At 43.8% G+C, this 22,252-nt stretch overlaps 1 protein-coding gene across 2 annotated transcripts in view; it reads left to right on the top strand.

Moving 5' to 3' along the window:
* The first annotated feature begins 15,035 nt into the window (after nucleotides 1–15,035).
* Nucleotides 15,036–22,252, top strand: part of GFRA3 (GDNF family receptor alpha 3) — a 54,529-nt gene continuing 47,312 nt past the window's right edge. For both annotated transcript variants that reach the window (XR_005774167.1, XM_040406954.1), the window contains exon 1: nucleotides 15,036–15,208. Coding sequence is in view for 1 of the 2 variants with exons in the window: in XM_040406954.1 (XP_040262888.1) it covers nucleotides 15,169–15,208 (40 nt within the window). In the remaining variant the exon portion in view is untranslated. The remainder of the gene's footprint in view (nucleotides 15,209–22,252) is intronic.

Below are 22,252 nucleotides of genomic sequence, written 5' to 3'. Positions count from 1 at the left end.
GAACGGACACGGAAACAAACAATATTCGTGTGCATAAGGCCTTAAACGGTGAAGACCAGGGGGCCAGTTAGATAATACACTTAGGAGTAGCCCCAAGTCAAATCTGTTCAGTAGACACAGCAGATCCACTTCCACTTTGTAACTTCCATTAATATATTGTAACATATGTATCTATAGATAATAAACATAGTTTATTTATATATTTTATGCAGTTTGTTGAAAAACTAAAGCTAGAAGAACCCCTTCCTTATTGGATGAACCTCTCTTTATATGGAATGGTGGAGCAGATTCAAATGATTGTGGCTTAGAGAATGGAAATAATTCTATGGTTATGAGATCAATGAATAGGATGAAGGCTCCTTATGACAAACCACACATTGTGCTACTGGTTCAGAACAGTAGATCTTTTCTATGGGATCACACAATTCAGTTCATAGTCTTCAGAAACACTAAAATATTTTGGTCATTACAAAATCCCTCGTACACAAAGTAACATATACTGTATTCTGTCATATAACATTTGAACATCTATGAAAAGACAGACCTACAGGCTGAAGCAGACAGATAAATCTGTGTCACCGCTTCGTGTGACACTACTGGCCACTCATGCAATGTCAATTATTTTACTAATGTACTATGGTGGAGGTGAATACCTGTCCTAAGTGGGCAAGGATGTTCACAGTAATAGAACCTGAAAGTGTATTTTAAATGTAAAAAAACCCAAATATGCTCCGTTTACCTGACTGCGCCTGTTTGTCTACATTTCACTTCTCTGGAATTCTCCCCAAGTTAAGATGGAAAGGTCAAACACATGTGCAGCGGCCCAAAAGAGGCTGGAGCGGAGGATGGGGGTTCTAGTGGTTCTGGTGGTCACAGTCAATTACAGGGGCTGTCCTCACACTGTTGCTCCCTAAGGCCGTGCAGTGAAAGAAGGGTGCTCTCTTTCTTCCCCCTGGTTCTGGGGCTCCTGCGTGACGGTAGTTGGGTTGCCGGTGATGTTAAGTGCCGGCGTGTAGAGTGCAATGGCCAGTATATGTGTAGTCTATGAAGATTTCTGGGCCTAAAGAGAGGGGGCATGAGGCAACAGCTTCCTCTCTCTCTGAACTCCCCCTAGAAGAACAACCTCATGCCAGGGGTGAAGCTAACCTAGCTTCCTACAAGGGCTGAGCCAGAATTATTAACCCCGGCTTTGCCATTCATACATGGCTATACTGGTTTCAACATATAACATTACAATACATGGCATAACATTACATAACAGTATATAACAAACCATCTGCAGATACCCCCTGCTCTGCTGTACTGCATGTGTTCCACTAGTTTCATATTCATTTCTTAAAACATAAAAGATCTATTATTTTTTTTACAATAAATTATTCATCAGGGTGTTGGGGCAGATTTTTACATGACTTGTGTAATGGATCTAGGATATTTTACATAGCTTTACAGCGTCATGTTCACAACTTGTAAGTAGATAATGTTGTAAATATATCTATTCTAAACCTTAGCTTGAAAGGTTTGCTGCTTTCTGGCTATTTGTCACTCTATGGCACTTAATAGTTTTATATAGTCCTTATGTGATAGTCTGTGCTTTTTGCTATTGTTCATAAACCATGTCCCCTTGTTCGGCAAGTCTTTGGTGCTGTCCACATAGAGGTCCTGTCCGTAAGATGGTTGCTGATGGAGGGTTATGTGATCAGGCACATCATTCAGCATCCTCCATTCAAACACACTGCACCTATAGTACACTGTAGGCTATAGTTACTAGAGAGGGGTCGTTGATCCAGGGAGTTATTCTGACTGCCTGAATTTTTTTCGACTAAAGTGAGGAAAATTGGCTTCTACCTGACAGTTGTTGTTTTTTTTGCCTTCCTCTGGGTCAACTTGCAGGATAACAGGTCGAACTGGACGTCTTTTTTAAAGGGACACTGACAGGGCCAAAAAGCATATTAAGGTATATATATGACCGTATAAGAATCATGTAAGTATCCCCCCTGTCCACCTTATAACTACAGTAATGTGAAGTTTTATAACCTGCTGGAATCGGGTTCAATCTGCCCAAAGGGCGGTGTTTCACCTCAGCTTGCGCCCAGCCAGCCTCGCCACAACTGCCGTTTGAAGCGCCGCCCAGCTCATCAATATTCACTTCGCTGGGCGGCGCTGGGCGGCTACTAGTGTCCCCGGCTATCTTCAGCGCATGCGCCCGGCACCCTCACTGGCCGGGATCGCATCGCGCCTGCGCACAGTCTCATTCTCAGAGGCAGCCTGCTGGATCCGGCAAACTGTATGCAAATGGTTACCATTTGTAGACGGATCCGGATGCGGATCCGTCTCACAAATGCATAGCATTACTGGATCCGTCTCTCCTGTTGTCATCTGGAAAAACAGATCCGGTATTTATCGTTTTCACATTTTTAAAGGCCTGCGCATGCGCAGACTGCAAAACTGGATCAGTTTTTCCGGAACACTTGGGGCCGGATGCGGCATTAATGCATTTCAATAGAAAATAATGCCGGATCCTGCATTCCAGCAAGTGTTCCGGAGTTTTGGACGGAGAAAATACAGCAGCATTCTGCGGTATTTTCTCCGTCCAAAAACCATACAGTGACTGAACTGAAGACATCCTGATGCATACTGAACGGATTTCTCTCTATTTAGAATGCATTAGGATAAAATTGACGCGTCTTTTTTCCGGTATTGAGCCCCTAGGACGTTACTCAATACCGGAAAAGTTTAACGCAAGTGTGAAAGTACCCTAAAACATAATGAAATCTGTAAGTAGCCTTCTCCTACACTTTTTACTTTTATTAGGAATGGAAAGAGTAAGCTGCTAAGTAGGAAGAGTGGAAATCAATATTTTAATTTGTGAAAAAGGCAGAGAAGCCTTGATTTCAGCAGAAAGACTCCAACCTTATTACAAGGCGCACTGTACCAGAACAAACCTTTTAGCATCTGCTGCTTCTGCAGGTGACAGACCATCTGTGTGTCCAATAAAGCATGCACACTTGTTCTGCCCCTCGGCAATTGCAATGTACAGTACAGTACTAATAAGAAATTCTGCTACTCTGTAAAGTGTGGACAGATACTACATGTAAAATACTGTGTCTCATCATAAACAGAGCTGATGAATCACATAGCCTCTAATAATGCCAAAAGCAAAAAAAAATTACACATTTCCGCTGTAAAATGATTCTTACTTTCTTCCTTTCTGTGGATTTTTTGTTCGTTGGTGACATTTATGCACAATGGTAGCAATTGTGAAGAACTGACATTACAAGTAATATTTCATGCCAAGAGAAGTATTCAGCAGTTCCATGTCCTGCTACATGAATTCATACTTCAAATGTATTATGAAACAAACCTAAAGTCTATCTTATCTTAGTTTGATATAGAAATAAAATAGTTCAATATATAAATACAAATAAATAAATAAATATATGCAGCCAAAATATATTGATATATTTTGAGGTAAGCTTAATACCACATCAGAAACACCCTTGAAAAAAAGCACTTGCAGTTCTGATGCCTTTTAACTTGTAGTGGACAGCAGTAGTTACTACAGGCAATAGGAGCAGAGCTGTAGTAACAAGCTCCCTCCACTACAAGCTTGTTGGGGCTGTGGAGTTTTGGGGCTGACTTCCAGTGGCAGAGCTACACCTGATCAGCTAGTGATATCCTATCCTGAGAAGAGGACATCTCTTAGTAAAGGCTGGACAACCTCTTTAATGGGATAGCTATAACCCCTTAAAGGGACACTGTCACCTGGATTTTACTTATTGAGCTATGAACATCACCGCATCAGTCTCCATGATTTATATTAAAATATACTAGTATTACTGCCCTGTGTCTTGTAATTTGTCTATAAAATCACATTAATATGCTAATTACTTCATACGAACGTATGGCTTTTATTGTTTTTTGCGGTCCGTTTTTTACGGATCCATTGTTCCGTTTTTGAGTTCCGTTGTGTTTCCATTTCCGTTCCATTTTTCCATATGGCATATACAGTATACAGTAATTACATAGAAAAAATTGGGCTGGGCATAACATTTTCAATAGATGGTTCCGCAAAAATGGAACGGATACGGAAGACATACGGATGCATTTCCGTATGTGTTCCGTTTTTTTTTGAGGACCCATTGACTTGAATGGAGCCACGGAAAGTGATTTGCGGGCAATAATAGGACATGTTCTATCTTTCAACGGAACGGAAAAACGGAAATACGGAAACAGAATGCTTACGGAACACATTCCATTTTAATGCGGAACCATTGAAATGAATGGTTCCGTATACGGACCGTATACGGAACACAAAAAAAAAACGGCCCGTGCACTCGCAAAAAAAAACGATCGTGTGAACTAGGCCTTACACAAAGCACTATAAAAAAAGTTGTGGACATTGAGTTACTGGCCTAATAAGGACCCTTTGCTGCTGTCGGACGCTGCACCATCCAGCCTATCAGGAATCATCTATGACCAGTTGACCCTGCGCACATCATGTTAATGGTGAACTTGGCAGAAATAGCTGTCAGCTGAAGAAGTACAGTATTTGGGTGAAGCTGAGATGGAGCTACTGTACGAATCAGTCATTTGTAGCTGACAGAAGCACTCTGTCACTTTAAGGGCTCATGCACACGACAGCATTTTGCGTTCAGTATACTGGCCGTTTTTTGAGTTCAGTATGCGGAACATATACTGAACCATTAATTTCAATGGTTCAGCAAAAAAAACTGAAGTGTCTCCGTGTGCATTCCGTTTCAGTATTTCCGTACCGTGAAAAGATAGAACATGTCCTATTCTTGTCCGCAAATCACGGTGCTTGGCTCCATTCAAGTCAATGGGTCCGCAAAAAAAAACGGAACACATACGGAAATGCATCCGTATGTCTTCTGTATCTGTTCCGTTTTTGCGGAACCATCTATTGAAAATGTTATGCCCAGCCCAATTTTTTCTATGTAATTACTGTATACTGTAACAGAAAAACAGAAAGGAAACGGAAACACAACAAAACAAAAAACGGAACAACGGATCCATAAAAAAAAGACCGTAAAACACTGAAAAAGCCATACGGTCGTGTGCATGAACCCTAAGACTTGATCCTGAAGCTGCCAGTTATATGTGTATTGTTACTCCCATGATGAGTCCACGTCCACCCCCTGTCAGTGTAGAAGCCTCTGTGCCCTCTTCAAAATTAAGGCTACCTGCACACGCTGCAGATTACGTGTGTTTTTTCCTTGCAGAGTCTTGTGCAGAAAAACTGCAGTGTAAGGCTACATGCAAACGACCATATGTCGTTCCGTATGGCATCCGTTTTTTTTGCAGATCTGTTTTTTTTGTGGATCCATTGTAATAATGCCTATCCTTGTCTGCAAACTAGAAAAAAATAGGACATGCACTATTTTTTTTGCGGAGCAACAGAACGGACATACTGATGCGGACAGCACACGGTGTGCTGTCCGCGTTTTTTGCGGACCCATTGAAATGAATGGGTCCGCATCCTATCTGCAAAAAAAACGGATCGGACACGGAAACAAAATACAGTCGTGTGCATGAGGCCTAAGGTTACTCTAACACCTCTGGTTTGAAACTCCGTATGACTGTTCCGGCAGACAAGCGAAGAATCAACGACCACAAACTGCAGCATGCAGCGGTTTGTGTCCGACCAGGTCTCCGCTTGTCTACTGGAATGCGTAAGGATCTTTGACAATCCCCATTATACCTAATGGGGCCGGCGGACATTCCGTCCGCATTCGGCAGTGCCGGATCTGGAGAATTTCGGCAGGCTGTTCTCTACCGGAACAGCCTGCCGGAATTAAGACCAGAGGTGTGAAAATAGCCTAACACAATACCAGCCACGTTTATAAGATTGCAGAAATCTCAAGTACACTTTGATTCTTTTCTTCTGAAATTGACCTGCTATGCAGATTTTGAAACCTCCTCAAATCTGCATCAAAAACCACAAGAAACACATATGGTTTTTGATGCAGACCTGGGACAGAAACACATAGAAATCCACACAAAAATGTGCAAACCTGCCTAGAATTAACATCTGTCCTACTGCATGGTGCTGACTGCTATGGCTGCCTCCACAGTTTCCCAGCGTGCCACCACAGAAAGTGAGGCATATTATTAGGATTTGCTTTTTCTGATTTGTGTGTGAGTGTGGGGCGGAAGGGGGGATGGGGGAGCAAACAGAATTTTCGCCCTGGGTGAAAAAAAGGTTATCTCTTGTATATGACCAGCTTTATACACAAGCATGGGATCAGAAAACTGGAAAACCCTAAGGGCTCATGCACACGACCGTTGTTGTTTTGCGGTCCATTTTTTTTCACCGATCCGTTGTTTCATATCTGAGTTTTTTTTTCTTCTCTGATTTAAGTCCTCTTCCGTTCCGTTATTCCACAAAACATATGCGTATGGTTTCCGTATGCGATCTGTTTTTTGCGGATCGGAAACGGAAACAGTAACTTATTAATCACCAAACACGTGAGCAATATGGGCTGGGCATAGCATTTCTACAGTATGGATCTGCAAAAAACAGATGACATACGGATGACATACGGAAGTGTTCCGTGTGCGTTTCGTATTTTTTGCGGACCCATTGACTTGAATGGATCATCGGACTGTGATTTGCAAACAATAATAGGACATGCACTACTTTTTTTGCGGAACAAAAATACAGAAATGGAATGCACACGGAGTACCTTCCGTTGTTTTTGCGGACCCATTGAAGTGAATGGTTAAATATATGGTCCGCAAAAAAAACGGAATGGAAGCGGAAAGAAAATACGTTTGTGTGCATGAGCCCTAATACACAGTAAACCTTGAATGTCAGGTTGAAATTTTGCGGCCAGAGTATATATGGTATATATTGTAGTATATATTCTGAGTAGCTTGCTCCATTCGTCAATCCTTTGACTAGTGTGTTCAGCAGGGCGCGCAGTGACTGACGGGTGTATCCCTGTTTTAACATCCCTGAGATGCAAACGTTAAGTGAGACCATAGGAACAAAGGGCTAAAAGACACTGCCGGATTTCAATAATAGGGGCCTGTTTTGAGATGTCTCTTTTCTTCAGCGTGAGAAATAGCAAGTGCATTGATTGACCTGTGTGGTGACTTCAGCAGCTGCACCACGCTAATGGTTTGTATGACTTTCGCTTTTCCTTCTCTGCTGGGGGTGTGGAGCCGTAGGAGTCACATTGCAAATATGTGCAGCATTTCCAGAGGTGAGGCAGAATATATTACCTGTACTTAGCAGTGCTCCTCATTTGTAGTTCATCTATGGCCAAAACTATTGTAATCTCCTAGATACTCGTGGGGTTTGTCAAAACAATTATCATACCAAGCAACAATCACCGCTGGGTAGGTGACTTAACCCTTAAGCCCCACATTTTTGTGTTAACCCCCTGCCTTTCCAGAGCCATAACTTTTTTATTTTTCCATTCATATGAGGGCTTGGTTTTTGTGGGACAAGTTATGCTTTCTAATGGCACCATTTAATATTGATATGATGTAGAGGGAAGCTGGAAAAATCCAAATAGGGTGGAATTGGGAAAAAAAACACAATTCTGCCACAGTTTTAGGCCTCTTGCACACGACCATATGTATTTTGCGGTCCGCAAAAAACGGATCCACAAAAAATACGGATGACGTCTGTGTGCATTCCGTATATTGCGGAACGGAATAGCTGGCCTCTAATAGAACAGCACTATCCTTGTCCATTATGCGGACAATCATAGGACAAGTTCTATCTTTTAGCGGAACGGATATACGGAAATACGGAAACAGAATGCACACGGAGTACATTCCGTTTTTTGGCGGAATCATTGAAATAAATGGTTCCGCATACGGAACGCAAACCGCAAAAACGGAATGGAAACGGAAATAAAATTTTTTGTGTGCAAGAGGGCTCATGCATACGATTGTTGGATATTTTGCATTATCTATTTTCAGGAACTAAACAGCCCATAATAAAACAGTCCAGTCCTTGTCCGTAATGCGGATAATAATAAGACATGTTCTATTTTTTTGCGGACATACAGACACTGAATGCACACAGAGTAATTTTTTTTGCACCCCCATTGAAGTGAATGGTTCTGCATATGGGCTGCAAAAAAACAACGGAATGGAGATGCAAAAAAAATATGTTCATGTGCATGAGCTTTTAGAGTTTTACCTGTCCCCTTCATTCTCTGGATCAGTATGATTATGACAATACCACATTTATATAGGTACTGAAAAAAGGCTTAATTTTTTTTTCTGTAGTTTTTATAGATACCATTTTGGGGCGTGTATGACTTTTTAATCACTTTTTTCTAATTTTTTTTGGGAGGTGAGGCTTGTCAGAAAGATTGCCAAAATTTGGGTAGGGTAATAGGTTCTGTTAATAGGATTAAATGGGTTTTCGGGTACTTAGGTATTGACAGTCTTTCCTCGGGATAGCTCATCAATATCAGATCATTGGGGGTCTGACACCTTGCAGCTGTTTCAGGCAGCTGCCGACACCAAAAACAGTGGAGAAATCACAAATTCGGTCCACTGTGAAGTGGCCATGCCAGCGAACTGCAGATCAGTGCAGTACACTAGTGGTGGAGGTTTACCGACAGTCGTTTCCAAAGAGTTGCCTTCCTTGGACAACATCTGTACTTATTCTGTGTTATATATCCAGTGGCCTATTAAAGGGGTTTTCCAGTTTCTTGATATTGATGACCTATTCTAAGGAAAGATCATCAATATCAGATTAGTGGGGGTCCAACTCCTAGCCCTCGGCTCTGCATTAAATGACAACTAACTTGCCTGATCATTGTCTGTGCTACATATGGGTCCTGCATTGCACCCAGCAAATCAGTCCAACCAACACAAGGCAGGAGCCCAAATACTAGGGTGTGCCCCGAGGAAAGAAAGTGCCCCCCCCCTTCAGTCACCGCATGGTCCTAGGCAGCCAAAACCACTACTATCATCCAGGGGTGCACCTAGCCTTTCTGCTGCCTGAGGCGAAAACTGAAAGGGCGCCCCCCCTCCCCATGCCAATTTCTTAACCTAACCCCTTCCCCACAGCCCTACTGTTAAAGACATACTTGGAAAACATTACATACAGCGCTACAAACATACAGGGTAATTCAGCGCCACATATGTACCTCTTACATCCAGTGACTCTTTCTTTATCTTTTCCATTGAGACCAGACCTCCATGATGATTTCTTGCAGCGTTCTCTTGTCTCTACAGAGTTTGACAACTACTTTTCCATGCTCCTCCCAACCTTCTGATCACCCCATCCTGCCACTTCTAATACTGTGCTCCCCAACACTATACTGCAGAAAGAGATAATCCCCCTGAAAATACTATTACCACACAGATAGTTCCCCTTCAATAATTATTGGCACACAGCGCCCTAAAAAATAACTGTGCCCAGCAAATAATGTACCTGAAATAGTGCCATAAACATAGTTTCCTCCAAAAATGATTGTGCTAAGGGTACTTTCACACTTGCGGCAGAGGATTCCGGCAGGCAGTTCCAGCGACGGATCCGGATCCGTCAAAACGTATGCAAACTGATGGCATTTGTCAGACGGATCAGAATCCTGATCCGTATGACAAATGCATTGAAATGCCAGATCCGTCTCTCCGGTGTCATCCGGAAAAACGGATCCGGCATTTTTTTTCTCCACAGTTTTGCGGTCTGAGCATGCGCAGACCGCAATGCCGGATCCGTTTTGCCGCAACACTCGGGGTCAGATCCGGCATTAATGCATGTCAATGGGAAAAAATGCTGGCATTCTGGCAAGTGTTTCGGAATTTTGGACGGAGATAAAACCGCAGCATACTGCGGTATTATCTCAGTCCTGAAAAGTAAAAAAGACTAAACTGAAGACATCCTGATGCATCCTGAACGGATTGCTCTCCATTCAGAATGCATGGGGATAAAACTGATCAGTTCTTTTCCGGATTTGAGCCCCTAGGACGGAACTCAGTGCCGGAAAGTAATAACGCTAGTGTGAAAGTACCCTTAGGCTAGTTTCACATTAGTGGCAGGGGACTCCGGCAGGCTGTTTCGGCGGGTGAACAGCCTGTCGGATCCGTCCTGCCGCTAGTTCACGTGTGCCCCCAGACTGCGTCGCCATTGACTATATTGGGGGCGGGGGCGGAGTTCTGGCGGCAGCACGGCAACGCACGGCGAGAGGCAGCCGGAATAAAATTAGTCCGGCTGCCTCTCGCCGTGCTGCCGCCAGAACTCCGCCTTCTGCCCCCATTATAGTCAATGGGGACGGAGCGGCAGTTTGGGGGCACACGTAAATTAGCAGCAGGATGGATCCGACAGGCTGTTTACACACCGGAACAGCCTGCCGGACTCCTGTCACGGCTGGGGATGGGGGAAATCCTCAGCCGTGTGGAGCCCGGTGATGTTACGGCTGCTTGGCCATGAAGACAGGATTAGGGAGCAGGTCACCTCCTAAACGCATCCCTAACCTGACCCTGGCTCCTAGCTACATGAGCCAACCTTGATGGTAGGAGGGCTCATGCTCCGGAACCTAAAAGTCCCTGCTAGCCCTCAAGATGACCCTCACCTAGGAGCTGAGTAAGACAAGCCCACTCCTCCTAGACACGGAGGAGCAGGAGTCTCAACGGCCAAGCTGCAGGAAAAGGGGAGACATAAACAGCTCTATGGATATGGCAGGTGAACAAAGAGTTCCACCTACCTGCCACAGCCTTGCTGACTGGATCCCTGTGTTAGCAGGGTGCAGATCACAAACGCATCCCCACACAGGGACCCAGATCCATAGCTGCACAAAATCACATATAAAACATCACACGGACATCACACATAACTAGAAATAACTTAATGCGACATTATGGTTATGACCACAGGGGTGGCTCTTACTGGCAGGTAGTAAAGACATGAGGCTGCTCTCAGCTAAGCATGGCTGAAGCAACCTCCAGGCCTGCAAAAGCTGTGAGGCTTTATAGGCCAAGAAGCCACACCCCACAGTCGGACACACCCAGTGCACACACACACTAGGAAGGAGATTAACCCTTCCAACACCAGGGAAGGGAAAACACCACTTAAAGGGGACGTGCACACAATAACATAAAAAGGAAGTGCACACATACACACATCACACAAAACCGCATGCACAACGTAGCGAGCTGCAATGGCACAGCTCCGACTGCTACGCTGCCACATCCATACTGTTGCCAGCGGCAACCACAGGTGAGGCAAATACCACAGCCCTCACCTGTGATTGAAGACCAAAGAAAACCGCTGACAACCGCATGCGGTTCAGGAGTCACGGTCATAGCCATGGCCGTGACACTCCCACCCCTCAAAGCCCCCCCACCAAAAAAAAAGAAATTGGTGAGAGACTCGCACAAGGGGATAGGAGAAGGGAACGTCCACTCTCAGGACATGGTTCCCAGAAAGTCGCTGTCAGCTGCATCCTCTCCCAGCACACAACACAGCCAGTCCGACGAGGCCTGCAGCCCGCACCAGCGACACGGAAATGGAACCACTGAGAGTGGACGAGGGGACTCTCCACTCACGTCCCCACTCCAGTCGCTGCCAGCAGACACTCCTAACCAGCACGCAGCCGGACCACTTACGGAGTGCTGCCAGCAGACGACCAGAGATGGGAACATGGAGAGGGACGAGGGATCCCCAACACGGACACGGAAGGTAAGGTGGCGGGGAATAAGCCACCAACCGTGCCGTTAACGGAGAACCCCCAGGAACGCTCTCCCTCCGGAGAACGCGCATGCAGGCCACAAGGATATGGCACTGCATGCTGCACCCTCTTTCGAAGGTATGCATACCGCATACCAGACACACACCACGTGTAAGTAAAATCAGGGGGACGCCACACGAGGCAACGGTGAAGGGATGGCGGGGAAACGCCACTCACCGCGCCCTGAGAGGCGAAACCCCCAGAACGCTCTCCCTCCGAAGAGCGCGCATGTACCCCTTCACAGACGGCGGTACATGCTTCACCCTCTTTCGAGGGAATGCATACTCCCACCCCTCAAAGCCCCTCCCAACAACAAAAGGGGAAGGTTGGTGAGGCATGGGAAACAATGGGAGGGGGGAAGGGGAAAGACAAACAAAAGGGGACACCAACACGGACAACGGTGAGCTAGGAATGGCGGGGAACGCCACTCACCGCGCCGTAAATGGTGAAAGCCCCATAACGCTCTCCCTCCGGAGAACGCGCATGCACCCCATCCGTAGATAGCGGTGCATGCTTTACCCTCTTTCGAGGGAGCGCCACGTAAGAAGCGACTGTGGTCATACTGTCACGGCTGGGGATGGGGGAAATCCTCAGCCGTGTGGAGCCCGGTGATGTTACGGCTGCTTGGCCATGAAGACAGGATTAGGGAGCAGGTCACCTCCTAAACGCATCCCTAACCTGACCCTGGCTCCTAGCTACATGAGCCAACCTTGATGGTAGGAGGGCTCATGCTCCGGAACCTAAAAGTCCCTGCTAGCCCTCAAGATGACCCTCACCTAGGAGCTGAGTAAGACAAGCCCACTCCTCCTAGACACGGAGGAGCAGGAGTCTCAACGGCCAAGCTGCAGGAAAAGGGGAGACATAAACAGCTCTATGGATATGGCAGGTGAACAAAGAGTTCCACCTACCTGCCACAGCCTTGCTGACTGGATCCCTGTGTTAGCAGGGTGCAGATCACAAACGCATCCCCACACAGGGACCCAGATCCATAGCTGCACAAAATCACATATAAAACATCACACGGACATCACACATAACTAGAAATAACTTAATGCGACATTATGGTTATGACCACAGGGGTGGCTCTTACTGGCAGGTAGTAAAGACATGAGGCTGCTCTCAGCTAAGCATGGCTGAAGCAACCTCCAGGCCTGCAAAAGCTGTGAGGCTTTATAGGCCAAGAAGCCACACCCCACAGTCGGACACACCCAGTGCACACACACACTAGGAAGGAGATTAACCCTTCCAACACCAGGGAAGGGAAAACACCACTTAAAGGGGACGTGCACACAATAACATAAAAAGGAAGTGCACACATACACACATCACACAAAACCGCATGCACAACGTAGCGAGCTGCAATGGCACAGCTCCGACTGCTACGCTGCCACATCCATACTGTTGCCAGCGGCAACCACAGGTGAGGCAAATACCACAGCCCTCACCTGTGATTGAAGACCAAAGAAAACCGCTGACAACCGCATGCGGTTCAGGAGTCACGGTCATAGCCATGGCCGTGACAACTCCCCTGCTGCTAATGTGAAAGTACCCTAAGCTGATACTGTGCCAGGGTGCCCCCAATGTAACAGTCCTCCTAAAAGTCCCACCAATAGTAATAATTCTCTGCCTGAGTGCACTATGTGGTAACAGTGTACCCAATAGTAATAATGTCCCTCATTTTTCCCCCATAAGTAATAATGCCCCCAGAGTGCCCCCAGTAGTAATAATTCCCCCTATAATGTGTGCCCTGAGTACAGCAATGCAGTTGAATATGCAGAGATGAGTGTTTCCATAATAGAAGCGCTCATTGCCCATGGCCTTTCTGCTGCCCTCTTTTGCCCCTACCTTGTGCTGCCTGAGGCAATCGCCTCACCTGGCCTCATTGGTGGTGCGCCCCTGCTCTCATCCTCTACTCACTCCTGGGTGCTGCAAAACCAGCACCTTGATCTGATTACTTTTGTTATTACATGTAATTAAAAATTTTGTATAGCTACTGAACTATTTCTTAAAATATATATGTATAGCGCCATCTGCTTTTTGTTCTTTTTCTTATTTCTCTGCCCACCTTACTGAGGTGGTCGCACACACTCAGTTTAAGTCTTCAACTGTCACCAGCCAGATCTTCTGTTAGAAGCTATGGCAGTAAAGCCTCATGCACACGTCCGTGGAAAACGGACCGTGTGATACCGGCCTGGATTTCTTCTGATCTATGATCTATACCAGTGCATTACTGTACTGCGGCGGCAGCAGGAAGCGCACGGCGTCATAGCAACCAATGACGCCGTGCGCTCCTGCACTCAGAAGAAATCCAGGCCGGTATCACACGGTCCGTTTTCCACGGACGTGTGCATGAGGCTTAACAGGGAATAAAGCTACAGCAAAAAGGACACACCCCATGAGCTGTGATAGGGGAAGAGAGAGACAGAAAGCAGCAGAAAGGACACACCCCCTGAGCTGTGATAGGGGAAGAGAGAGACAGAAAGCAGCAGAAAGGACACACCCCCTGAGCTGTGATAGGGGAAGAGAGAGACAGAAAGCAGCAGAAAGGACACCCCCCCTGAGCTGTGATAGGGGAAGAGAGCGAGAGAGCAGCAGCAGAAAGGACACACCCCCTGAGCTGTGATAGGGGAAGAGAGAGACAGAAAGCAGCAGAAAGGATACCCCCACCTGAATGGCCAGCTCAAATTTGGCTTCTTCTTCAATGGGGACAACCCCTCATAGGTGAAGGACACTTGCTAATGAGATGAATTGGTTTATTAGAATTGATTCACTCATCCCCAGTGCAAATACTAAATTTTTTAAAAATGTGAACCAATGTCTTCTTGTTACAAAGGAGCACTTTCACTTTCAATTTTTCAGCAGTTTTAAAATGTGCAAAAAATGCATTAATTTCAAACTTTTTTCTGATGTTACTTTGAGAGTTACTTTGGCAATTTGTGGGCCAAATCCAGAAGTGTATCCAGCATATTTCTGATGCCCTTCCAGCCCACTTCTAGCTTTGGCTCAAAAAACTGTATCAAAATCCTTGACACTTGAAACGCATTGCATAGAAAGCATTTGTCTTTGTGAAAGCTGCTATGTATGAAGACTTTTCAATACTTTGCTATAGTAATGTAATACAACGTAATAAAAAAAATACAAACCATGAAAAATTGTGCAAAACGCTGTGTATGAATCAAGCCTAAGAAAACAACTACTGTAGGCTACCATAGTCTCAATATGGTGTGTGTGTCACCACCGAGCAGCAGTGAGGGGGGCGGGGCAGGCAGGGAGGAGAGCTCGTAGTACATAGCTCAATCACTGCTCAGCCACAGCTTGGGAGAGAGCCGGAGTTACTACTCCTATCATCCTGGAGGACTGGCTGGGGATGGAGCTGCTGGGGGCATAGACCCTGGATGTTGAGTTCTGGGGGATATCTTGTGTGAAGACTCCACTGCTGCTGCCCACCATGAGATGTTTGGGGGTCATCCTGCTCCTTGTGGACGCTGGTAAATGTCTCTCTATTATTTCTCTGTGTATCACTACTAGGGGAATGATGCTGTCCAGCCCGGGCAACTGTATACTGCCCAGTACTCGGTGCTGTGCAAGTATTGTAACTATATACTACCCAGTACTCGGTGCTGTACAAGTATTGTAACTATATACTACCCAGTACTCGGTGCTGTACAAGTGTTGTAACTATATACTGCCCAGTACTTGGTGCTGTACAAGTATTGTGACTATATACTGCCCAGTACTCGGTGCTGTACAAGTATTGTGACTATATACTGCCCAGTACTCGGTGCTGTACAAGTATTGTGACTATATACTATCCAGTACTCGGTGCTGTACAAGTATTGTGACTATATACTACCCAGTACTCGGTGCTGTACAAGTATTGTGACTATATACTGCCCAGTACTCGGTGCTGTACAAGTATTGTGACTATATACTGCCCAGTACTCGGTGCTGTACAAGTATTGTGACTATATACTATCCAGTACTCGGTGCTGTACAAGTATTGTGACTATATATACTATCCAGTACTCGGTGCTGTACAAGTATTGTGACTATATATACTATCCAGTACTCGGTGCTGTACAAGTATTGTGACTATATACCACCCAGTACTCGGTGCTGTACAGGTATTGTGACTATATACTGCCCAGTACTCGGTGCTGTACAAGTATTGTGACTATATACTGTCCAGTACTCGGTGCTGTACAAGTATTGTGACTATATACTACCCAGTACTCGGTGCTGTACAAGTGTTGTGACTATATACTGCCCAGTACTCGGTGCTGTACAAGTATTGTAACTATATACTACCCAGTACTCGGTGCTGTACAAGTATTGTGACTATATACTGCCCAGTGCTCGGTGCTGTACAAGTATTGTGACTATATACTGCCCAGTGCTCGGTGCTGTACAAGTATTGTGACTATATACTACCCAGTACTCGGTGCTGTACAAGTGTTGTGACTATATACTACCCAGTACTTGGTGCTGTACAAGTATTGTGACTATATACTGCCCAGTACTCGGTGCTGTACAAGTATTGTGACTATATACTACCCAGTACTCGGTGCTGTACAAGTGTTGTGACTATATACTACCCAGTACTCGGTGCTGTACAAGTGTTGTAACTGTATACTACCCAGTACTCGGTGCTGTACAAGTATTGTGACTATATACTATCCAGTACTCTGTGCTGTACAAGTATTGTGACTATATACCACCCAGTACTCGGTGCTGTACAGGTATTGTGACTATATACTGCCCAGTACTCGGTGCTGTACAAGTATTGTGACTATATACTATCCAGTACTCGGTGCTGTACAAGTGTTGTAACTGTATACTACCCAGTACTCGGTGCTGTACAAGTATTGTGACTATATACTACCCAGTACTCGGTGCTGTACAAGTATTGTGACTATATACTACCCAGTACTCGGTGCTGTACAAGTATTGTGACTATATACTACCCAGTATTCGGTGCTGTACAAGTATTGTGACTATATACTGCCCAGCATTCGGTGCTGTACAAGTATTGTGACTATATATACTATCCAGTCCTCGGTGCTGTACAAGTATTGTGACTATATTCTATCCAGTACTCGGTGCTGTTCAAGTATTGTGACTATATACCACCCAGTACTCGGTGCTGTACATGTAGTGTGACTATATACTACCCAGTACTCCGTGCTGTACATGTATTGTGACTATATACTATCCAGTACTTGGTGCTGTACAGATATTGTGACTATATACCACCCAGTACTCGGTGCTGTACATGTATTGTGACTATATACTACCCAGTACTCCATGCTGTACATGTATTGTGACTATATACTACCCAGTACTTGGTGCTGTACAGGTTTTGTGACTATATACTCTCCAGTACTCGGTGCTGTACAAGTATTGTGACTATATACTATCCAGTACTTGGTGCTGTACAGGTATTGTGACTATATACCACCCAGTACTCGGTGCTGTACAAGTATTGTGACTATATACTATCCAGTACTTGGTGCTGTACAGGTATTGTGACTATATACCACCCAGTACTCGGTGCTGTACATGTATTGTAACTATATACTACCCAGTAATCGGTGCTGTACAGGGATTGTGACTTTATACTACCCAGTACTCGGTGCTGTACAGGGATTGTGACTATATACTACCCAGTACTCGGTGCTGTACAGGTATTGTGACTATATACTACCCAGTACTCGGTGCTGTACAGGTATTGTGACTATATACTACCCAATACTCTGTGCTGTACAGGTATTGTGACTTTATACTACCCAGTACTCTGTGCTGTACAGGTATTGTGACTTTATACTGCCCAGTACTTGGTGCTGTACAGGTATTGTGTCATCAGACACACAGTGGAGGACTATACTGTGCCCTTACTACCCTTGCTCCATAGACCTGTCAGTCATCACATGTAATTAGTATTGTCATGGCCACTAATGCCAGCACGTGGCTGCCTGTCGGTCACAGTGCCTGCCCAGGACTGACAGCTGATGGACAGCTCCAGCTTCTTACATTAGCAGCTGCACTGGGAACATACAATGAATTCTCCCCTTCACCAGTCTGCCACACACAATGCACTGGTTGTACTGGGTATTAATAGTCTGCCGGTCAATGATATAGTCTATTGGAGTACTACAACCACCCATCATCAGCACTGAGTAGTCTTCTACCTTAGAGATTCTCATCGGGACTACAAACAATGGACTGAGCAGTGGTCTTCACATCTGGGGCTTGCTCTAGCTATGGCATGAAGCTGGGGTAGACCTGCCTTGTGTTTCATACACCCAGTGCTCTTTCTGGTTGGTAGACTGAGATAGGACCAGGTTATTAGGAATATTATAGGGCTCATTGCTTTCTGTTATCTCATCACATATGTTCCTGACAACCCTTATCTTTCCTTTTTTTAATTATATTTTAAGATAGTGTTTGAATCGACTAAACAGACTATAGGTAGCATTTTGTGGCTCCAGGTGTTGCAGATCTACAAGTCCTGATAAAACTCCTCATCTGGAATCGTGCTTGTGTTTTTCTGCCTGAATCTATGGATAAGCGGTGTCTGTCAGCTGATTATCCCCTCTAAAAATGTAGGTTTGGCTGTTCATGTTGAGTCTTTGTATGGTCAGCTGTAAAGACATTGGAGAGGCTGGTGGTTACATGTCAACCTGAAATTCTAATGATCTTCGTGAAGGCGTAGAAGGTATTGAAGAGGAATGACACCAGTATGACCCATTGATACATTTCTTTATATTTATATAAAATGCTGAACCAATATAATGTAACATCAGAATGAACACAATGGTCAAATGTACTGCACATATATAGGGTGACTCTCCCTATGAGTAGCCTCATGTTTCAGCAGAGAGGGAGGAAGAACCCCTCCTTGTCCTGGTCCATGCTACCATGCTTTCATCCTCAGGTTGGCTTGGTTCTTGAGCCGTCTCCATTCTTCTTTGTCTAGTAACTTGGGGTGCCCTTGGTCTTAGTTAGTCTTGTTCAGGCTCATGCCACTCTAGAGGAATGGGGGATGAGTCCAATCTAAGTTTGTTGGCAAGCACCCTATTGCAATTATTAGTATTACCCAGGTGCATTTTTGTTGGGACCATCGCTGATATCCAGAATTAAGGGGTTGCACACAAACACACCCCTTTAGTGTTTCTGTGAGATTTTGATTGAGGAAAAAAAAGAAACGGTTGTTTAAAATGCTGCTGCTATCCATAGGATTAAAGGAGAGGAAGACTTGGAGTGCTTTCTTCCATCCTGAGAATCTAATTGCTTACAATGGCTCACACTGATGAACTCCTAATAGAGTGTCATTGATCTACATATTGCTTTATTGAGAATACCGTGCTTGATATTCTGAATTAAAGGAATTCCCTACTGGTTGTGCCCAGTTCAGTTGCTGCCAGAGAAGTGAATACATGCGCACTGCCAGTCCAAGTGCATGCTTGGCTTTTTTCCTTCTCGATAGGGAGTATACATTGCCACTCTTTTGCTGAGAAAGAGGACTAGGGAGCCCCATTCTTGGAATTAGTGGGGGTCACTTCTTTGGGAAATCTTATCAGAGAGACTTTCAGAAGGGGCTCATATGCTCTGTAGATGTTCCCCTTGTCGGGGTGGTAGGCAGCTAAATTCAGACATTTCTGGATAGCTGTACACGTTAATGTCAGAACAGAACTGCAAAGATGGGCACTGATTGGAAATGCACCTCCCGCACAATCCCAGACATTGTATTTCTACATTATGAAGGAAGAATACATTTCACATAGTAAATGACATCACTGGCAATTAAATATGAAGGGCAAAGTGATTTCTACTTGGAAAAACCACTTTACTTACTCATAACGCTATTTCATGTATTATTGATGGATTTCTACAGTGTATGAAGCAGCGAACATACTAAGCAAGGGCAATCTCCACCTGTACTCCGAGCGTGATATCAAAGGTGTTATACAACTAATATCCTCGCCATTTTAAGGTTTATTCCAAGAAAGAAATGCTTTTCGTTTGTTAAATTGAATCCCTGAGTGATGATCTTAAAGGCTACAGACACCTTTGGGGTGATTTTTTTTTTATTACACTAGCAATAATTTTAGATTAAAAAAGCATATTACATTCACATATAAACATCGCATAAAACATATTATAAAAACTATGCTCCATTTGCTGCATAAAAGGAGGACAGTACACAGATATCATCCATGTGGCGGTGATTCAAATTATAGAGCATGTCCTATTCTTGTCCATTTTGCCATCGAGAATAGGCATTTCTACAATGGAGGACGATAAAAGTGTGGGATTCACACAACCGGTATCTATATGTTGTCAATTGCGGTTTGCGGACTGCAAAACGGATACGGTTGTGTGCAGGAGGCCTTTGTCTGGACCCCCTCTCTGTGCTCTCCCGAATGCCTTCTTGAGCTCATGCACACAAACGTATTTTTGGTCCGCATTCGATCTGCATTTTTTGCAGGTCAGATGCGGGCCCATTCACTTCAGGACAGTTTTGCAGAGGGCAGGACTTTCCACTCCAAAACCGGCAACGGCCGTGTGCGCGAGCCCTTAAGCTGACATCTCTTTGGATTTAATTTAAATGTATTTGTTTGTAAATGTATCAGTTTAGATTTGTGTTCAGGAGAGCAGGTTGCGGGGCTACAGCGTGAACCGTCTCGGAGTTCATCTGATGGATTACACACTAAACGGGACTGAGCAGCAATCAGTGCAGACTACAGAAGACAAAATGTTTAATAGAAAATGTTTTTATCCCATAATACAACAATAAAAATTGTCCTTAAGGTGTCTATAGCCTTTAAGAACTACAGCTAGCAGGAGGAAAAATAACTCTTAACTCTTTAAGGTATGGCAGAAGATAGCATTAGTTGGGATCTCTGACGTGGGACCCCTTTGACTGTTAGAATAAACGGTCCCATTGGCTTTTAGCTTTGTTGATGCTGTTGGATTGAGAAGAATATGGTCGTATTTCAGATTTTTACTCATTTTAACATTTCTTTCCTGGAAATAGCTTCTTAAATTGCATATACCCTTGGTAGCTCAGTGCTGATTACACCTCTGCACAAAGTCATTGTGATACTAGTTATAATTTTACCCTGATATCATGAACTTTATAGCCAATATACAAGACGTTCACTATAAAAAGAATAGATAATTGAGGGCTAGAGTTGTAATAGGCTGGGGTCATATTGAACATGCCACTTGTGATGACATCTAATTAAAGATTACAGGGATATGACATATAGATGGTGATGTCAGCAGGCACCCCTCCCCTTCTATGGGTATAATAATCAACTTCATTTAACATATTGATTATTCTTTTTTAATTTGTGAAGCCACCTGCAATCTATGGGTGACCGAGATATAAATTCTCATGATGCAGGCAAAATGACAGCAGTCCTTGAAATGAATGTACTGACCCACTAAAGAATTTGGAAGCTTCCTAAGCAATAATGTTTTCCAAAAATATAGCATAAGTCAATGCCATTTGGAGTTGGCCTTGTAGCCCATCACATGATACTAGGATCTCTATGTCTTATGGACTGATTCATAAATATAAGCTCTATGTCTTATGGACTGATTTATAAATATAAGGTCTATGTCTTATGGACTGATTTATAAATATAAGCTCTATGTCTTATGGACTGATTCATAAATATAAGCTCTATGTCTTATGGACTGATTTATAAATATAAGCTCTATGTCTTATGGACTGATTCATAAATATAAGCTCTATGTCTTATGGACTGATTCATAAATATAAGCTCTGTCTTATGGACTGATTTATAAATATAAGCTCTGTCTTATGGACTGATTTATAAATATAAGCTCTATGTCTTATGGACTGATTTATAAATATAAGCTCTATGTCTTATGGACTGATTTATAAATATAAGCTCTATGTCTTATGGACTGATTTATAAATATAAGCTCTATGTCTTATGGACTGATTCATAAATATAAGCTCTATGTCTTATGGACTGATTTATAAATATAAGCTCTATGTCTTATGGACTGATTTATAAATATAAGCTCTATGTCTTATGGACTGATTCATAAATATAAGCTCTATGTCTTATGGACTGATTTATAAATATAAGCTCTATGTCTTATGGACTGATTCATACATAAAAGCTCTATGTCTTATGGACTGATTCATAAATATAAGCTCTATGTCTTATGGACTGATTTATAAATATAAGCTCTATGTCTTATGGACTGATTCATAAATATAAGCTCTATGTCTTATGGACTGATTTATAAATATAAGCTCTATGTCTTATGGACTGATTCATACATAAAAGCTCTATGTCTTATGGACTGATTCATAAATATAAGCTCTATGTCTTATGGACTGATTCATACATATAAGCTCTATGTCTTATGGACTGATTCATACATATAAGCTCTATGTCTTATGGACTGATTTATAAATATAAGCTCTATGTCTTATGAACTGATTCATAAATATAAGTGTCTTATGGACTGATTCTGAATTATTAGCT

This window comes from Bufo bufo, chromosome 1 (genome assembly GCF_905171765.1).
Source record: "Bufo bufo chromosome 1, aBufBuf1.1, whole genome shotgun sequence".
Classification (NCBI taxonomy): domain Eukaryota; kingdom Metazoa; phylum Chordata; class Amphibia; order Anura; family Bufonidae; genus Bufo; species Bufo bufo.
The sequence above is the reverse complement of the archived record's forward strand: the minus strand, read 5'-3'. Positions and strand labels throughout refer to the sequence as shown.